Source organism: Gigantopelta aegis, chromosome 8 (genome assembly GCF_016097555.1).
Source record: "Gigantopelta aegis isolate Gae_Host chromosome 8, Gae_host_genome, whole genome shotgun sequence".
Taxonomy (NCBI): domain Eukaryota; kingdom Metazoa; phylum Mollusca; class Gastropoda; order Neomphalida; family Peltospiridae; genus Gigantopelta; species Gigantopelta aegis.
In genome coordinates, this window is record NC_054706.1 from 8,379,506 (window position 1) to 8,393,952 (window position 14,447).

The following is a 14,447-nucleotide window of genomic DNA, read 5'->3' on the forward strand; positions in this document are numbered from 1 at the left end:
TGGTCGATACGAAAGTTATTACTCATCCAGTAGATATTTGTAACTCTATGGCTGGTCATTTTTGCAAAGTGTTTAGCGACCCAACAGACGCGAATTTTGATGATAAATTTAAATCAAGCTTAGAAGCCAAGGTGTCGGCATTTAAAGCTGATGCACTAAGATCGGATGAAAACTTTGATATTTCACCAAATTTAGTTAGCAATATATGCTCCAAGCTTCCAAATAACAAGTCATGTGGCCTAGATGGAATATTTTATGAACATATTAAATATGGAGGCGAATATCTCTTCTTCTGCCTATCAAGGTTATTTTCACTAATGGTTAACAATGGATGTATTCCTGATGAATGGCATCGCGGTATCTTGGTATGCATTTACAAAGGACATAATATGTCCAAATTAAGTCCAGATTCATACAGAGGGATTACGCTTTTATCTGTAGTTTTTAAGATTTTTGAGAAACTTTTAGAATCATTAATGCCACAGCTAGTCTCATCGGCTGATTACCCGAATAATCATCAATGTGGATTTCAAAAAGGCCTGTCGAGCATCGATGCTTCTTTTGTGTTACAAGAAACATTAAATCACTATAAGGAACGCAGTGACGGCACTTGTGTCGCATTTCTGGATAGTTCAAAAGCCTTCGATACTGTCTGGCATGCAGGTTTGCTATATAAACTATCAGAAATAGGAATCCCTCCTAAAGTCTGGCTTATTTTGAACAGGATATATAGCAATGCCAAATCTTGTGTTTTTGTAAACAATATATACTCACAGTACTTAAGGCAACAAAGGGGGTTATGTCAAGGTAGTATTCTTTCTCCTAAACTATATGTTTTATACATAAACGAATTGCTAAGCAAGTTAAGCGGATCAAAAAAAGGAACTATGATACTTGATGTTCACGTATCTTGCCCCACACAAGCGGACGATATAGCTATTATTTCTCCTACATCAAGCAATATGCAAGATATGCTATTGATCTGTGAACAATATAGCTTAAAATGGCGATTCATATTCTCGTCGCTTAAAAGTCAAATGATTAATTTCTGTAGAGAGGGGGATCCACCCTTTTTTCTATATAATAAACAAATATCTATCACAAATTCTATAAAACATGTTGGCATCACTTTGAATAAAAATCTAAATAACTGGGATCGAACCTTACAAGCATGTAAGACTATCAAGTCTACAAGTATGGTACTTTTGCAATCAGGGTGTCACCCACGCGGCCTAAATCCAGCTACAAGTGTAAAATTAGTTAATTCTCTTTGCTTATCCAAAGCTCTCTATGGGTGTGAACTATGGAACTCTATTACCAAAAGCGAGTTATTAGCACTAGAAAGGGCCTTCAGATTTGCAATAAAAAGTATTCAGGGTTTACCAAAAAGGACACGAACAAACATATGTTTAGGGTTAATTGGTACTATTTCAGTTGAAGCAAAAATAGACACTAATAAACTATATTTCCTAGGACATCTCCTTCGCTTACCTACATGGACGTTACCCTATAAGGTTATAACAAGCAGATTATTATGTTTTAAAAATATGTGCATTTCTTCTCCAGTTGGATTTTCAGCAGACATACATAGGATCCTTTGCAAATATAAATTAATTGCATACTTAAATGACTACTATAAAGCGTCCATATTTCCTCCCAAACAAACATGGAAAAGAATAGTGAAGAATTGTGTCTTCGAGTTTGAGGAAACAGAATGGAAAAGACAAATATCTGTAACTCCGGATACTAATCATTTTCTACAAATCCACCCAAACCTGCAAATACATAAAGCATGGGATATTTCTCGTTCAAACCCTTTGCTAAAAGAACAGGCACATCATGTTATAAGTATATGCGCTACATGGAGGCCTCGATCATCTCAAGGTTTTTGTTCCCTTTGTAATTTACATTACTCCGATCTTCTTATACATGTTATAATTAGCTGTCAGTATTTATCTAAAACCAGAGATGACTTTTGGTGTTCAATCTTAGATATTGGTCCAATTGAGCTAAGCACATAATTGCATTATCTTTCAGACGAGGCGTTCATTACTCAATTACTATCTTGCAATCCGCCCTTAAACCTTGATAAAGATACCACGAAATCCTATGTTCAGATTGTCGTAGAATTCATATATTTATTAAGTAAAACATATTTTAACACGTTAATTAATAACTGAGATACAGTGCACAGCAAAACGGCACACCTTGTGTGCATGTACAATTGTAAAATACATTTAATATTATGTTTATTTTGAAAATCGTTTTCTTTTAATTCTTCTCTGTAGTTATCACTAATATGTATACTTGTTTGTCTCTGTGCTGTAATTATTTCTTTGTATGTATATCTGTATATCTGTTGTTTTGTTGTTACAACTCTCTTTAAGAGGAATAAAGAATATATATATCCGGATTACACAGATATCTGTTTACACACAAATTTCCGGATTACACAGATACAGGTTTACACAGAAATATCCGGATTATACAGATATCAGTTTACACAGAAATATTAGGACGTAGAATGTGTTCTATTCTCTTAATGTGCGCCTTGCACTATATATAATATGTATGATGTTGTTTTGTTTGTTTGTCTTTTGTTTTTCTTTCTCTATTGTTTTTGCCGTTAGCGTGTGTGTGTGTGTGTGTCTGTGTGTCTGTATATCTGTGCGTATGTGTCTGTGTGTCTGTATGTGTGTCTGTCTGTGTGTGTGTGTGTGTGTGTGTGTGTGTGTCGGTGTGTGTGTGCCTGTGTGTTTGTCGGTGTGTGTGTGTGTCTGTGTATGTGTGTGTGCTGTGCCTGTGTGTGTGTGTGTGTGTGTGTGTGTGTGTGTGTGTGTGTGTGTGTGTATTCGTGCTGTAAATTGCATTTAAAATCACTGGTAGGATTACTTACTATCAAAACAAACTGTAGGATTACTTACTATCAAAATAAACTGTACTTTTATTTTTATTACTTGACAGGTATTGATACAAATCAAATGAGTTAATTACGTAGATTGACTAACTAACTTTCCGTGACACACTGACAAAGAAAGCACGCAAAATGCGAACACACGAAAGTTTATACAATTCTGTATGTCAGTACAACTCCTTCCTTGTCAAACAGATATGCAGGGATTGTTTTCTTGGACTCGAGTTTCCATTTGCCTTCTTCATCGGGAACATTCCCAGAGTTTTCCTTTCGTGTTACGTTTACGAGCACTCCACCTGAGAGAGAGAAAGGGAAAAAATAAATATATATAGTAAATGTTCTGGTATAACATGTCTGAAATTGTTTGATTGAGGTACGTTAATGGTTAAAAGTGCGCTTTTTTTTCTCTTTTTTTTTTCTTTTTTACACCTCCTCTAGAATGCATTTATTAAATACTATAATCCTTAGAATTTGACGATTCTATTTTAAAAGCAACAAGAAAACAATAATTTGTTTTATATATTTTATTGAGGCTAGGTGGGCAGTGCCTCACGTGCATATGGTTGCCGTGATCTGTCTGTCATTCTCATCATGTTACTATAAATAGCATTCGCGATTTCCTTCGCGTTCTCAGTCTGTCTGTCAATCTTCCCCAACCGTCTACTGAGCTATCCTCTCCGTCGTACGAGTGTATCTACATCTCCCACGGCTCCTACCCACCTCTCTTTCTATTCATCTGTAGATGTTAATAAAGGTACATGTGGTCTGTCCCACGGCACTAACTAACGGCAGCCAATAATATGGCAGCATATTAGTGTTAGTAGGTGGTTGGAAGAGCCTCTAAAATTGAGACGTCGCCATTTAAGTAGAGCTATCACTCACACTCCCCAGCATTCCGGGGCGGGACGTATCCCAGTGGTAAAGCGTTCGCTTGGTGCGCAGTCGGTCTAGGATCGATCTCCGTCGGTGGACCCATTGGGCTATTTCTCGTTCCAGCCAGTGCTCCACAACTGGTTAACAAAGGCCGTGGTATGTACTATCTTGTCTGTGGGAATGTGCACATAAAAGATCCCTTGCTGCTACTCGAAAAGAGTAGCCCATGAAGTGGCGACAGCGGGTTTCTTCTCTCAATATCTGTGTGGTCCTTAACCATATGTATGACGCCATATAACCGTAAATAAAATGTGTTGAATGCGTCGTTAAATAAAACATTTCCATTCATTCCCTTGAAAATAGTTCAAGGGGAGTAATTGTAGCTCAACGTGAATTTATTGGGTATCAATATAGAAATATTTTAAATGGCTCCCTATAATTAATCACTCCCCTCATTTTGTTTTCACGTCGAGGTCTGAAACATGCGAGACATTCAGTTTCCAAAGTGTACAGAGTTTGTACAGTGTAGAGCCAAGGACTGTTCCAGAATTGAGTTTTGTTATATAGCCACAACCCATAAAATAAAAGTTTATTTAAGCCAGGTATGTATGCATTTAAAAATAAATGTGTGAGACAAAGCAGATACAGAATAATGACCATAATTATAACCAGGAATTCTGAGAGTACTGCTACAGAAATACATCTCCCCACAAGTCTCCTACGTTCAAGGGCCATAGCTCTGTCAAACTTGAATAAATTCCAGTTTTGACAGAGTTATTTGCGCTTGGATAAATTCCCAGGAACGTCAAACGTGATCTGTTAAAAATGAGTAAATCCCCATTAAAGTAAAACTTTATCTGTAACTCTATATGATAAATCTACATACCAAATTTCAGCTCAGTAACTTGAAGCATTGTGTCGGAGGGGGGGGGGGGGGGGGGGGGTAGAATTCGGAAAACTATATATGTGGGACAGACGGGCAGAGAGACTAGAATGGCAGTGACGAAACCTATAGTCCCCTCCCGTTGGACCGGTAGGGGATTAATAATTGGAGAACCCTAAAGTTGACGTAGGTAATGTGAGTGTATGGAGCGGATTATTACTTCATTATAAGTTCAGAGCGATACCCACCTGGCTTTATTATGGACGCAAGCTCCTGGAAAGCAGACGAAGGAACAAGATTCTCCCCCAATTCGCCACTCGTTGTTTCTCCGCTCATCGTCACTGCGTCATAGATACCTAAAAATAAACACGCACACTCACATCATCGTTACTGCGTCATATGTGCCTAAGACACACACACGCACATACGTACGCACGCACGCACACACACACGCGTCATCGTTACTGCATCATAGATACCTAAAAGACACATCATCGTTACTGCGTCACAGATACCTAAAACACAAACACACACACACACACACACACATCATCGTTACTGCGTCATAGATACCTAAAATACACTCTCACGTCATCGTTACTGCGTCATAGATACCTAAACCACACACTCACGTCATCGTTACTGCATCATAGATACCTAAAACACATACACTCTAATGTTATCGTTACTGTGTCATAGATACCTAAAACACATACACTCTAATGTTATCGTTACTGCGTCATAGATACCTAAGGCACACACTCTCTCGTCATCGTTACCGCGTCATAGATACCTAAAACACACACACACACACACACGTCATCGTTATTGCGTCATAGATACCTAAACACACACACACGTCATCGTTACCGCGTATAGATACCTAAAAAACACACACACACGTCATCGTTATTGCGTCATAGATACCTAAAACACACACACACACACACACGTCATCGTTACCGCGTCATAGATACCTAAAACACACACACACACACACGTCATCGTTATTGCGTCATAGATACCTAAAATACTCTCTCTCTCTCTCTCTCTCTCTCTCTCTCTCTCTCTCTCTCTCTCTCTCTCTCTCTCTCTCTCTCTCTCTCTCTCTCTCATCATTACCGTTACTGCGTCAGATACCTAAAACACGCACACGCGCGCACACACACACACGTCATCGTTACTGCGTCATAGGTACCTAAACACACACACACGTCATCGTTACCGCGTATAGATACCTAAAACATACACACACACACACACACACACACACGTCATCGTTATTGCGTCATAGATACCTAAAACACACACACACACACACGTCATCGTTACCGCGTCATAGATACCTAAAACACACACACACACACGTCATCGTTACCGCGTCATAGATACCTAAAACACACACACACACACACGTCATCGTTATTGCGTCATAGATACCTAAAATACTCTCTCTCTCTCTCTCTCTCTCTCTCTCTCTCTCTCTCTCTCTCTCTCTCTCTCTCTCTCTCTCTCTCTCTCTCTCTCGTCATCGTTACTGCGTCAGATACCTAAAACACGCACACGCGCGCACACACACACACACACGTCATCGTTATTGCGCCATAAATACCTAAACACAAACACACACACACACACGTCATCGCTACTGCATCATTGATACGTAAAATACACTCTCACGTCATCGTTACTACGTCATAGGTACCTAAAACACACACTCTCCAGTCATCGTTACTGCATCATAGATACCTAAAACACACACACTCTCACATCATCGTCATCGTATTCGTCACTGCGTCATAGATACCTAAAACACTCGTCATCGTCACTGCGTCATAGATACCTGAAACACTGACACTCTCACCCCTTCGCGGTATTTCAAATTTTAACTAAAGAATAAGCACTTTTTAAAAAAATACATAAAAGAAAGAAATGTTTTATTTAACGACGCACTCAACACATTTTATTTACGGTTATATGGCGTCAAACATATGGTTAAGGACCACACAGATTTTGAGAGGAAACCCGCTGTCGCCACTACATGGGCTACTGTTCCGATTGGCAGCAAGGGATCTTTTATTTGCTCTTCCCACAGGCAGGATAGCACAAACCATGGCCTTTGTTGAACCAGTTATGGATCACTGGTCGGTGCAAGTGGTTTACACCTACCCATTGAGCTTTGCGGAGCACTCACTCAGGGTTTGGAGTTGGTATCTGGATTAAAAATCCCATGCCTCGACTGGGATCCGAACCCAGTACCTACCAGACTGTAGATCGATGGCCTGCCACGACGCCACCGAGACCGGTAAAAAAAAATACATAAAGACAACCACAAATTGGTAACGTAAATAATGATGATTATGACGATAATGATGATGATCATGACGATAATAATGATGATGATGATAACATACTAAAATGTGCTTGGTGTGTTTGGGTTTTTTATTTTTTTCAGTTTTGGGGGGAATGTTAGGTGGGTTTTTTGGGGGGTTATGTTGTTGTTTGTTATTGGGTTGGGTTGGGGTTTTGTGTTGTTGTTTTGGGGGATGGTGGGGGGTGTTGTTTGTTTTTGTTGGGGTTTTTGGTTGGGTTTTTTTTGTTGTTGTTGTTGTTGTTGTGTTGGGGGGTTTTTTTTTGGGGGGGTTGGGGGGGTTGTTTTATTTTAACCTTTGGATCCCGTCCAAATAAAAGGCTGTGATGGTTGCTGTATATATAAAAAGACTACATTTCAGAATTATCAAATATTTGACATCAAATAACCGATGATGAATTAACCAATGTGCAGCTGGATTTAGGCGTCGGAAACAGGGGTGAGTGGGAGAAGGAGCCAGGCTATGCATTGCGCCCACACACATCCCCCCCCCCCCCTCCCCCCACACCTCACAGTTGAAAGGCAGTTAATAACAATGTAGTTCATTATTCTCCATGTTATTAGAAACTGATATAAATTGATTTATAACAATTATGTACAATTATATGTGTATCATAAATTATATATGTGGTGCTCTAGTGGTGTCGTTAATCAAAACGTATTTCAGTAAATTGTCTTGGGGTTGGGTCATTTAGCAAATACTGTTGTAATAATAAGGTGAGGCGAAATTGCCGTTGTGTTATTGTGTATCGTAGTTAATGTAAAAATGGAAACACCTACGATCTTTGATTCCTAACTTGTTTTCTCCCAGGTATTCGCAGATTAGTCTTTGGTAGACATTTTTTTTTTTTGCTTCGGCCAGCATTCCTGCCGATGCATCAACAGCGTCCAGGTTCGTAAATCCAGCTTGGAACATCTGAGGAGACAGAAAGTTTGGAACATCTGAAGAGACAGATAGAACGTTTGGAACATCTGATGAGGAGACAGAAAGTTTGGAACATCTGAGGAGACAGAACGTTTGGAACATCTGAGGAGACAGATAGAACGTTTGGAACATCTGAGGAGACAGAAAGTTTGGAACATCTGAGGAGACAGAACGTTAGGAACATTTGACGAGGAGACAGAAAGTTTGGAACATCTGAGGAGACAGAAAGTTTGGAACATCTGAGGAGACAGAACGTTTGGAACATCTGAGGAGACAGAAAGTTTGGAACATCTGAGGAGAAAAAACGTTTGGAACATCTGAGGAGACAGATAGAACGTTTGGAACATCTGAGGAGACAGAAAGTTTGGAACATCTGAGGAGACAGAAAGTTTGGAATATCTGAGGAGACAGATAGAACGTTTGGAACATCTGAGGAGACAGACAGAACGTTTGGAACATCTGAGGAGACAGAACGTTTGGAACATCTGAGGAGACAGAACGTTTGGAACATCTGAGGAGACAGAAAGTTTGGAACATCTGAGGAGACAGATAGAACGTTTAGAACATCTGAGGAGACAGTTAGAACGTTTAGAACATCTGAGGAGACATTTAGAACGTTTAGAACATCTGAGGAGACAGAAAGTTTGGAAGATCTGAGGAGACAGAACGTTTGCAACATCTGAGGAGACAGAACGTTTGAAACATCTGAGGAGACAGATAGAACGTTTAGAACATCTGAGGAGACAGAAAGAAGGTTTAGAACATCTGAGGAGACAGATAGAACGTTTGGAACATCTGAGGAGACAGATAGAACGTTTAGAACATCTGAGAAGACAGAACGTTTGGAACATCTGAGGAGACAGAAAGTTTGAAACATCTGAGGAGACAGAACGTTTGAAACATCTGAGGAGACAGATAGAACGTTTGGAACATCTGAGGAGACAGAAAGTTTGGAATATCTGAGGAGACAGAAAGTTTGGAATATCTGAGGAGACAGATATAACGTTTGGAACATCTGAGGAGACAGAACGTTTGCAACATCTGAGGAGACAGAACGTTTGCAACATCTGAGGAGACAGATAGAACGTTTGGAACATCTGAGGAGACAGAAAGTTTGGAACATCTGAGGAGACAGAAAGTTTGGAATATCTGAGGAGACAGATAGAACGTTTGGAACATCTGAGGAGACAGACAGAACGTTTGGAACATCTGAGGAGACAGAACGTTTGGAACATCTGAGGAGACAGAACGTTTGGAACATCTGAGGAGACAGATAGAACGTTTAGAACATCTGAGGAGACAGTTAGAACATTTAGAACATCTGAGGAGACATTTAGAACGTTTAGAACATCTGAGGAGACAGAAAGTTTGGAAGATCTGAGGAGACAGAACGTTTGCAACATCTGAGGAGACAGAACGTTTGAAACATCTGAGGAGACAGATAGAACGTTTAGAACATCTGAGGAGACAGAAAAAACGTTTAGAACATCTGAGGAGACAGATAGAACGTTTGGAACATCTGAGGAGACAGATAGAACGTTTGGAACATCTGAGGAGACAGATAGAACGTTTAGAACATCTGAGAAGACAGAACGTTTGGAACATCTGAGGAAACAGATAGAACGTTTAGAACATCTGAGGAGACAGATAGAACGTTTAGAACATCTGGGGAGACAGATAGAAAGTTTGGAACATCTGAGAAGATAGATATAACGTTTGAAACATCTGAGGAGACAAATATAAAGTTTAGAACATCTGAGGAGACAGATAGAAAGTTTAGCACATCTGAGGAGACAGTTAGAGAGTTTAGAACATCTGAGGAGATAGATAGAAAGTTTAGAACATCTGAAGAGACAGATAGAACGTTTAGAACATCTGAGGAGACAGATAGAACGTTTGGAACATCTGAGGATACAGATAAAACGTTTAGAACATCTGGGGAGACAGTTAAAAAGTTTAGAACATATAAAGGAGACAGAAAGTTTGGAACATCTGAGGAGTCAGAACGTTTGGAACATCTGAGGAGACAGTTAGAAAGCTTGGAACATCTGAGAAGACAGACAGTTTGGAACATCTGAGGAGTCAGAACGTTTGGAACATCTGAGGAGACAGAAAGCTTGGAACATCTGGGGAGACAGTTGGAAAGTTTGGAACACCTGGGGAGACAGTTAGAAAGTTTGGAACATCTGAGAAGACAGAAAGTTTGGAACATCTGAGGAGTCAGAACGTTTGGAACATTTGAGGAGACAGTTAGAAAGCTTGGAACATCTGAGGAGACAGTTAGAAAATTTGGAACATCTGAGGAGACAGTTAGAAAGTTTGGAACATCTGAGGAGACAGTTAGAAGGTTTGGAACATCTGAGGAGACGGATAGAACGTTTGGAACATCTGAGGAGACAAACAGAACGTTTGGAACATCTGAGGAGACAGAAAGCTTGGAACATCTGAGGAGACAAATAGAACGTTTGGAACATCTGAGGAGACAAATAGAACGCTTGGAACACTCAGAAAGCTTGGAACATCTAAGGAGACAGAAAGATTGGAACCTCTGAGGAGACAGTTAGAAAGCTTAAAACATCTGGGGAAACAGTTAGAAAGTTTGGAACATCTGAGCAGACAGTCAGAAAACTTAGAACATCTGAGCAGTACACAATTCAATTAAAAAAGAACATTCGTGTTATATTTCAGTACTGAATCAACTTAAAAGGTAAAGTTCGTGACATAGTTCTGTACTTATCGACTGTGTATTGTAGTGATTTTGGGCCCCTACCCTGTATTTTTCTGGGACAAAAAAGATTATTAAAAATATTATTTTAAAAAATAAAATAGTACATCCCACAATCGATTGTTTTCTAAAGTGCACACAGAAATAGGTTGGGTTTTTGTTAGTGGTGGGGTTTGTTTTTGTTTTCGTTTTTGGTTTGGATGGGTTTTTGGGGTTTTTTAAAACTGAAATTAGTTACAAAAAAAAAGAAATAATAATACAAAATACAAATTGTAGGATGATGGGACGGACCATAGATATTCCCCATATTTAGACAGTTATCAGACGTTAACCGTGCACATACATTACATTGTAGATGGGGGAAGCCTTATATCTGTTTGTCATGCTGATATCATGTGAGGGACATAATCGTTGTTTCAAACCTATTCCCTACAGACTGCGTTAGTAGTCTCGATCGGTTTTTGTGTGTTACTAGCACCTTGGCTTGCGAAGCTCGAAAATACATTGATGAAATTGTTTTTAATAATAATAACTTTTTTTTGAGTGACAGGGCCCTCTCTGCCAACATGCCTGTCGATAATATTAACAATGCTTCAGCGATCCACCTGAGATAGAGGAAGTACTGAAGCCAGTTGTACACTGTTATATAAAAGGTTAGTTTTACCGCCACTCCGCAGAGGCCTGTACCAGATGCCGCATCCAGAACCTTGACTTGGTCTCGATTGTTTGGGAACAAGTCTTCCATAACACGCACTAGTTCCTCCGGTCCTTTGTACTTCGCCGTGCTCATCACCTAGAATCCAGAATTAACATGCGGTAAAGATGGAGTCTCACGACCACATTTGTAACGTCGTTTTGTGGTGCAAAATACAAACACAACTGCTGTTTTAATGAACGTGAGTCTGTTTTCGCTATCTGTGTAGAGTAATAAAAATGATGGTCATCTGCCTTGATATGGTTAAAAGGTAAAGTGTACAGTCATTTGGCTATTGGTACAGAACCCAATATCTCTGAAGCTTGTATCCAGGTAATGGATTAAATGCATCAGTTGCTTTCACTTTCACTCCAGAAAATAGCATACACATCTTAGTGGTTAATTTGTATAGTGTTTCATTTGTTTATAAAAAGTAGTGCCCCTCCACCCTCCCTAGGATTTTGATCAGGGTACGGCCCTGACCAGCTGTGGTTCAATGGATCGAACAAGAAATAGCCCAATGGGCCCACGGACGGGGATCGATCCCAGCCCGACCGCGCATCAAGCGAGCGCTTTACGACTGGGCTTCGTCCTGACCTTCATTAGTATAGAAAGTGAAAGGACAACTAAAATATACAAATGTACATTATGATGCTTTCACCTTACAGGCAATATCCGGAGTCGGCTACTATTGTAATATGCTTACGATCTTTTTTATTACTAAAAGTACATATTAAAGATATTTTCTTGTTTAGAATATCAGTAGCTGTATAAATAAGGCAAGTGATGTCCTTCTAATGTTTATAGTAGCCCAAATCAGATTTTACCTTCCAATAATTTCGTACGTACGAAAAATATAATATAAATACGTTACGAAGAATAATGAAAAGAGACTGCTACGGACATTAATTAGCACATTGGATACACAGACAGTGTTATTGTAATTAGCACATTGGATACACAGACAGTGTTATTGTAATTAGCACATTGGATACACAGACAGTGTTATTGTAAACAAAACAAACTATATTATATACCGTATTTAATTTTAGTCGCCAAAAGGGCTCTGTTAGATAGGATTATTTTACAGTGGCTGCAAACTCAGGACAGTCCCTTTTAATCAATATCAGAAAATCATGAAATACAATCACGGCGTTAAAAACAATTATTTTAAAAAATCAACAAACCGGTTAATGAAAAAGGAAAAAAAAAAAAACCCAGAACAAAACAAAAATCAAACATTGTTCGTATTCAGTTAATATATTGATAAAAGTGCAGTGTTTTGTTTCTTTGTTTTGTTTGTTTGGGTTGGGGTTTTTTGTTGTTGGATTTGTTTTTATATTGATAAAAGTGCAGTGTTTTGTTTCTTTGTTTCGTTGTTTGTTTGGGGTTTTTTTTGTTGTTGTTGGATTTGTTTTTATTTTGGAAATCACATCTTACCTTATCATAGCCAGCACTGGTTTCGTTGTAAACTTCAGTGCCCTTCTGAATCCCCAGAGTTTTGTCTCGATAACTCTGGATGGTTTTCAAACACTCGCGGCGATCTTGTTCGTTGGCGTCATCGGCGAATACAAAGGAATCCATGATAAACCTGGGGATGACTCAATAACAATACACAGGGCTCGATTCACGAGTCGGTGCACCAAAGACAGTTAAAGTTTGTTTTATTTAACTACACCACTAGAGCACATTGATTAATTAATCATCGACTATTGGATGTTAAACATTTGGTAATTCTGACACGTAATCATCAGAGGAAACCCGCTACATTTTTCCTAATGCAGCAAGAGATCTTTTATATGCACTTTCCCACAGACAGGAAAGCACATACCACGACCTTTGACCAGTTATGGTGCACTGGTTGAAACGAGAAAACTCCCCAAAATTCCATATAATTGTGTAGTAGTAATTAGTATACAGTGCTCCTACAGGCAGTAGCTAGTGGGAATTTTTCTATTAGCTCAGTGGGTAGAGCGCTGGACTCTCGTACTGAGAGTCTGTGGTTTAAATACCCTCAGAACGTTGATTTTTCTGTTACATTTGGAGCCGACGTAGGGACTCGGTGTGTTCTTAACACAAGAATACAATTATAACCCATTCAGGACCCGTAACAGTTCAACTGCCCGTGGCCCATGGCTCCGGGACGTAGCTTCACTTGAAGGAGGGGGGGGGGGGGGGGAGGACTATGTAGTAGTGTTGGTATAAAGTGCTCCTACAGGCAGTAGCTAGTTGGCATTTCCCCATTAGCTCAGTTGCTAGAGCGCTAGAATCTCGTACTGAGAGTCTGTGGTTCAAATCCCCTCAATGAATACTTGAAAATACTATTCGAATATTTCGAATACCAAATTAGCGAGCGAATATTCGGACTGAACACTAGTTATAATTCAGTGAGACCACCTCGAAGGATTTCGTTCCCAGCACCATCCATCTGTTTGCTATTCGGATCATTTTGCCGTTGATTGTTTGTGTGTGTGTATGTATGTATGTATGTATGTATGTATGCCCACAAATGACTGTCAGGTCAGATGTCGGGAATTAACGTGCTTATATCAATTTAATGTTCAAGCACGCTGGTGGCGAGCATGATTTCTGACCAGGGCCAGGAACTGTACTCAGAACGAGAGGGGTGGGGGAGTGTTTTTATTTTGTTTAAATAAAATAAAACTAAAAAAAAAGTTTTAAAAGTTAAAAACGTTTATACAAATGATTAGATAAAAAATACTTAACTGATGGTTAAATAAACTTTATTTACAAGGAACTTAAAAAGGGTTTCTACAAAGGGTTAAAAAAAAGGTTTCTACAAATGATTAGGTAAAAAGTAGAATATTGACAATAACATATGTCTGGTTAACCTGGTATTTATTTCGGAGGAGAATAGAAGGGAAGGTGCGCCCTCCCATCCACCATCTACACCATAATGTTATGTTAGGAATTGGTGAAAGATGAATGATATCACCTCCATATATTAACTATATCGTGAACCCGCGTAAAATTGTGATTGAGGCCGTGACTAAACTTAAGTCAAAAGAGCTATCACCTAACTTTTAACATAACCGCCTCAA

At 39.3% G+C, this 14,447-nt stretch overlaps 1 protein-coding gene across 3 annotated transcripts in view; it reads right to left on the reverse strand.

Moving 5' to 3' along the window:
- Positions 1-14,447, reverse strand: part of LOC121379386 (methyltransferase-like protein 27) — a 49,912-nt gene that overhangs the window by 1,317 nt on the left and 34,148 nt on the right. For 2 of the 3 annotated variants that reach the window (XM_041507977.1, XM_041507979.1), the window contains exons 2-6: positions 12,826-12,976; positions 11,356-11,484; positions 7,822-7,957; positions 4,919-5,026; positions 2,938-3,210 (exon numbers count right to left, since the gene is read on the reverse strand). In XM_041507977.1, coding sequence (XP_041363911.1) covers positions 3,065-3,210; positions 4,919-5,026; positions 7,822-7,957; positions 11,356-11,484; positions 12,826-12,969 — 663 coding nt within the window. In that variant the 5' untranslated portion in view covers positions 12,970-12,976 and the 3' untranslated portion in view covers positions 2,938-3,064. Of the gene's footprint in view, positions 1-2,937; positions 3,211-4,918; positions 5,027-7,821; positions 7,958-11,355; positions 11,485-12,825; positions 12,977-14,447 lie in introns of those variants that run through there. The other variant, XM_041507978.1, reaches the window with a different exon arrangement.